Source organism: Artemia sp. Qi Xiang Cuo, chromosome 8, assembly GCF_049724085.1.
Source record: "Artemia sp. Qi Xiang Cuo chromosome 8, ASM4972408v1, whole genome shotgun sequence".
Taxonomy (NCBI): Eukaryota; Metazoa; Arthropoda; class Branchiopoda; order Anostraca; family Artemiidae; genus Artemia; species Artemia sp. Qi Xiang Cuo.
In genome coordinates, this window is record NC_142801.1 from 37,539,934 (window position 1) to 37,545,933 (window position 6,000).

Here is a 6,000-nt window from a genome sequence, read left to right on the forward strand (position 1 = left end):
GATCGAGCTAATATTTTTAGATAGCCAAATTATTTTGATGTAACAAAAAGTCGTAAGTAGGGTGTTCCAGTTTACGGAAACATCCGATCTTGCGGTGGAGCCATTTGTCTCTAAAGATATACTACGTGCATTTCATGTAACTATTCTCACAAACTTCTTTGGAAGGCTTTATTTGACTGTCCTAAACCTCTTGAAACTCGCGAACTGACTACCTGATTTTGAACGAGGATTTTCCCAAGGGTTGCGTATTTAGAGTTTCTAAAGAGTATTCTCAAGCCCAAATTTTTTGACTTTTCGTAGGATGTCCTTACGATGAATACTGGGGAGAATTTACTCCCTGATATCCTTAATTCTTAGGAATAGGTTTAAACTAAGTGTTAACAATTGTTGCTTTGGCTGCTCTCACCCTCTTTCCTATAAGGAACACTTTGGACTGTTAAAACAAGATTACAGTCATGTCTTGTGCGTACCTACATGCGAAAGGATCCTCCTCCCCCCCCCCCTCTGGCAGATTGGTCCAGTTGTCTCCTTCCTAGCAAGTAATATCTCATTTTTCCACAGAGAACTGAAATAAAAACCAATTGAAAAGACAAAAAAAAAAAAAATTTCTGTTATATTTTGTGTTCATACCTTTTCTATTATGTATTAGATTTTTTATTTAAAACATTGATATATTTTTTCAAATGAGATTTTGTAAGAAAACGAGACAGATAAAAATTAAATTCATAAACAAGATCATTTAAATGAAAGTAAAGAGCAACACTAAAGCTTAAAAAGGGCAACAATTATTCTAAATTGTGGTTTCGTTGAGCAGCATTAAAAATATATGAATATAGAAGTTCGTTACGTAAGTTAATTCGTAAGTTGCGTATATTTATTACTAATAAAAACGTTCGTAAATAAAATTAAACAACTTTCGAGAAAGCCATTTAACCAAAAAAGTAAAATTGATATGCAAATTTTGTTTTAATTATTTATATACGGTGAGCCAAAATCAAAACTTGCATTAATTAAAAAACGTTCAAAAATCAAATAATAAAAAAGAAGTTTTTTTTAACTGAAAGTTGAGAAATTTCAAAGTTCCGAGGCCATATTAACTCTAAACAGCCCTAGAGTAGAGGCTTCAAGCCCTGACCAACAAAAATACAAAATTTTGTATTTTTACCGAGAAGAGTGATCCCAGTTGAGCCTTACAATATTGTCGGTATTGTTTTGTTTTTCTTCCCACCTGGATTAATCGTACCGAAAAGTGGTAGTCAGACATCCAAAGAGGACATTTTCAAAGGGAGGTTTATGTTACTCTACCGTCTTTATATAACATTAAATAAAAAAAACAATTTTTTTAACTGAAAGTAAGGAGTGACATTAAAACTTAAAACGAACAGAAAACCATTTAACCAAAAAAAGTAAAATTAATATGCAAATTAATTGCAAAACGACTTAGAGATTTAGCTAAGAGAAGATGTTTATCAGTCATCTTTAGAATCATGTCCTGTTAGTTGTTATGATACAACTTTTTTTGATGATTTTTTCATGTTGTTTGATGATTTTTTGATCATTGTTTGTTTGATGGTATTGTGGCGCCCACCTTGACGTGCTTTAAAAATTAATTTATCCATATTTCGTTTCCCTTCTAGAAGTTTTTTTTTAGGTACGAGAGAGCAGTCTTTATGTTCAACTATTCCTCATCGACGATTCTTCCCAAATTAAAAATCCACCTTCAGCGCTGGAAAATCTGATCGCCAAGGGCTATTTTACCAAAGCTGACTGATTTGTGTTTCCTTTTATTTACAATTACGTTTCTTAACTATTGATATTCAAGGTTGAGTGTTGATATCTATAGTGATTAGTGATCGTTTGATAGTCTCCTTTTTTTTGTCGAGTAATCAATGATTTTTGTTTCGTTTATAAATCTATTCTTAATATTAACGTCGGATATTAGTTACTCGATTGCGTAGACTAGCCTATTTTGGGTAACAAATATATGTATTTAATTCTCTTTTTTTTACCATCTAAAAGTTAATCGTAGCAAATATTTGCTGTCGCTAAAGTAATCAATTTAATGTGAGGACTTCTGTTTGTTTCTATAAAACCACTCCAAACAAGAACATAACTGAAAAAATCTTCTGAGAAATCAGAAATTGCATAGTTAGAAATCTATAGTCTAGTTAATTCTGAGTTTAAAGTTTGGAGCCCTTGTAAGCAGAACCTTGAATAGATGGTATTGTTGCATCTGATCTATATTGGAAAAAACGGTACGTTTCTCTTTACTTTTTCCTCCTATTCTTCTAATTAAATCATTCCAGAAGCTAACCAAGTTTAAGTTTCTTATTTGTGAGACATAAGTGTATGTTCGATTGTTTAACGCAATTAATTATGTTTGGTGGATTTATCAATAAAAGCATTTGTATTTTCGCATACATTTTCATTTCTTTTCATATTTTTTTAATGGGCCGCCATAAAACACTGCCCATGGGCTATGTGAACAGTGTGTTCGGCATAGTAATAAAAAGGTTACTATCTGTATATATTAAGTCCCAAGTGAACACTATTTCATTGAAGGAAATCGCTGTCCAGATAACTTTTTTTCTTTCTTGGTTGTAGCCTAGGCAACTTTTGTCCTGTACCCGATTATCATCATTGACTTCGGTCGTCAGTTTTTTATCGAATTTCGAAAATATTAATATTTTAAAACCTTAATACTTTATCGCAGTGAAAACACATGTATCCCTATCATGATTACACAGCTGCAAAGAATGCTACACAGCTACACAGCTGCAGCTGCAAAGAATGAACCACGCTCCATACTAACCAAAAGTTTAAAATTGCGTTTTCTAAGAAAGCTACATGGTTAGAAACATTTCTCGACAAAGAGGCTTCAGAAATATTAACTACACTATTATTGAGATTCAACAAATAATTTTTGGCGATGAAAATAAACTTTTAAAAATTTGGTGAAAGAACATGAAACTCCATAAAAGTGACGTCAAATTAAATTACAAAGAACATCTTTGAAATGTTGAATGACAAATTGTAGGTTTACAGCTTCCTATCTTGGAGAACAAAGAAAATCACTTCTTTGCACGGCATTAAGGGATGTTTTTCTTTTTACTGGTGCTAGCAGGTTACCGGAAGACCGTAGAGATCCTTAATGGCTCATTTGACAGATAACGTTCATATCTACATGTTTTGTTATAAAGTTATCTTGATAGCATCATATTAAAGTGTCATATAATAACAAAAATGACACTTTTTGGTACCATTTCCAGATTGGAGAAATCTAGATAATATAATCATTACGTCGGTGAAATCATCATCGCTGAAACTCCTTAACTGGAGGTTTTTAGTTTTTTATCAGAGTTGCAGCAACAGCAGTAACCTAGTAAAGAGCAAGCCTGGACCCATGTTAATTGGTTTTTTAAAACATCCTTTGCAAGAAACTATCTAGTAAAAAAAATTACCAGTCAATGTGATCTTGGAGAGACTAATTATTATACGGATTCCAAAAGAATATTATTGATTGTGAAAGTAAATTTTGGGAATTTTGGGAAGAGTCTGAAAATCGCCGGTGTTGTAAACTTGTTGACTAGAGCTTTCCTGTCCCTAACTTTGATAAGTAAGAACAATCGTATTTTTGCACAGATAAAACTGGTGTGTCGCCTTTTTTCCCCAGTGCACGAAGGCTACTGGAAAATCGTTGAGAAATGGCTAAGAGATGAATTCTTTTGTTTTGTGTCTTATAAATGTCTCCAAAAAGTGGTATCTTCACCGAATCCTTCAGGCATCTTACAAATATCTTCAGCACTGCCTAGTAGGCTACGTTGAATTTTTTTTTCAAGAGCTTTTTATTGTATTTCGCTCCCGGTTAATACGTTTCTGAGGATTGTTCAGAAGTAATTTGGTTGGCCAAAACTTTTGTTTCCCGGCTTTCCCCTTTACCTAACATTTCCGTCTCCACTTATTATTTTATTTAGTTTTAATTATTTTAATCTTATTATTTAAGCTCTTTACTGAAAAGACAAAACAATTTAGGACTTCGTACAGTTGAAACATAAAGCGCTTTAGGGTACTTTTTATGATATAAAAACAAATCATTCTAGTTTCTTCTCCGTGAGTTTTGTGTTTTCAAAAAAGCACTAGTTTTGCCAAATCCTAAAGATATAGGGAAATGTCATTAATCGATTTATTTGCGCTAGTGTGAACCCAAGTACACAATTTGACCAACTCTACGTTTTCCGTTTTTATGGTTTTATAGTTAAAGCACATGGTTGAATCCTAACTTCGAAGTCGACCGGAAATTCCCTAAACATAAGGATTGAGTTCAACAGAAGAAATGTTTGGCCACTTTTCGATACGGTCAATCCTGATGGGAAGATAGAAACAACACAAACAATATTGTAATGCTTAAGTGTGACCAATCTTCTCGGTAAAAATGCAAAATTCTGTGTTTTGTTGATAGGGGCTTGAGAAAAAAGAAAAGTTTGCCATTCAACTCTAAGATACTACTTATTGGAGGGGCCGTGGCAATGGTTACCATCTGCTTCTTAAAGATCTATCATATATGAAAACGCAATGATAGTTTTCATAGTAAACTAATAAAAACACCTCTTTCAGCAATTTGAATTCTTAGCCTTAAATCTTTCATCCAATAATGTCAGGTTTATATGTTACAATAAATACTGTTTAAATAGAAATACATTCCTAGCACTGTTTTCAGGATTCTAAAAATCTCCCGTTACTTTTGTTTTCTATAGATTAGAACTTTCCTCTTTCTATTAAAGAAGAACCGCGGTTATCCAAGCTGCGACTAGCCCAGTTCCGCTGTAACCGAGGTATTCTACTTGCATAATTACATGTATTGATAAAATACAATGTCACCTATTTTTATGCTTTACTAGTTGTCAATAAATAAAAAAATATATACAGTACTATTAGTACTTATGCTTTATATATAAGACAGCGCTGTAGACTGTACAAGCAAATACAAATGGAAACCCGTAAAACGGGTATTTGCAAGAGAAAACGGATTGCAAAGCGTAATTTCTTATCGCGTTTACAATATTTAAGCTGCTGTTTTTTGGGGTTTATGGGGGGGAAGGTATCTAGGTTAGGTTAGGTTACGTATTTGATATTCGATATGCTTTACCCCCCCCCACTCCCGCTAATGGGCAATTATAAACTATTATATTTTCATCTTATTTTATTTTATTAGCATTAACCAAACTTGACTTCTTTCGTGTGTTATATATAAAGCATAAGTACCGTACTATGTTTTTAAATAGAAATCTAATATACCATCGTGGTGAGGGTACCGTAGACAGGAACAAAACTCTTTCTTAGTCTAAGGCACAGCACAGTGTGAGATAGCTAAAATTGGTGTTGGTGATAAATGTACATTGCTACAATATCTCAATTTTCATTTATAAAACAAAAATAGACGCTTATCTAACCGCTTTGGTTGAATTTTATTCATTTTTCTTGTTCATTTTTAGATTCCGTTTTATCCGAGTCTTTGTTTATCCGAGGTACTCTCGGTCCACATTGTTGTGAATAACCGCGGCTCTACTGTATTAAAAAAAAAGCAGGAAAACCAAATTTTCCCCAATATTTTTCCAATAACAAAATTCTTCATGTAAATATCACGTCTCACAGTAGAAACAAAATAATCAGAATAAAAATGACTGGATATTTCGGACAATTTAGAGCCTAGGTTGGGTTTTTTTATTTGAGGGGGGGGGGGTCGAAGACATTTCTTATTGTAGATCTGGCCGCAACCTTGAGTAGAAACCGTTCTGTGACCTTAGATACCTTTTTTGAGGTGGCTTTATTATTTGAATTATCACAAACAAAATTCAAGTTTTATCACTGACAAATCCAACAACTGTAGACGGGATCTAGTTTAATTTGGGTAGAAGATTAAGATTGAATGTTTCCTAAGTGGTGATTTAAATCCTAACTTTTCGTATGAGTATCTAAGCGCCGAGTAGTTCTAGATTTATT

General features: G+C 33.1%; 1 protein-coding gene across 2 annotated transcripts in view; it reads left to right on the forward strand.

The window, feature by feature from the left end:
- The window catches only part of qin (tudor domain-containing protein qin), a 207,348-nt gene extending 204,932 nt beyond the window's left edge, over positions 1 to 2,416 (forward strand). For both annotated transcript variants that reach the window (XM_089093401.1, XM_089093402.1), the window contains exon 31: positions 1,652 to 2,416. In XM_089093401.1, coding sequence (XP_088949527.1) covers positions 1,652 to 1,771 — 120 coding nt within the window. In that variant the 3' untranslated portion in view covers positions 1,772 to 2,416. The remainder of the gene's footprint in view (positions 1 to 1,651) is intronic.
- Positions 2,417 to 6,000: the final 3,584 nt, after the last annotated feature.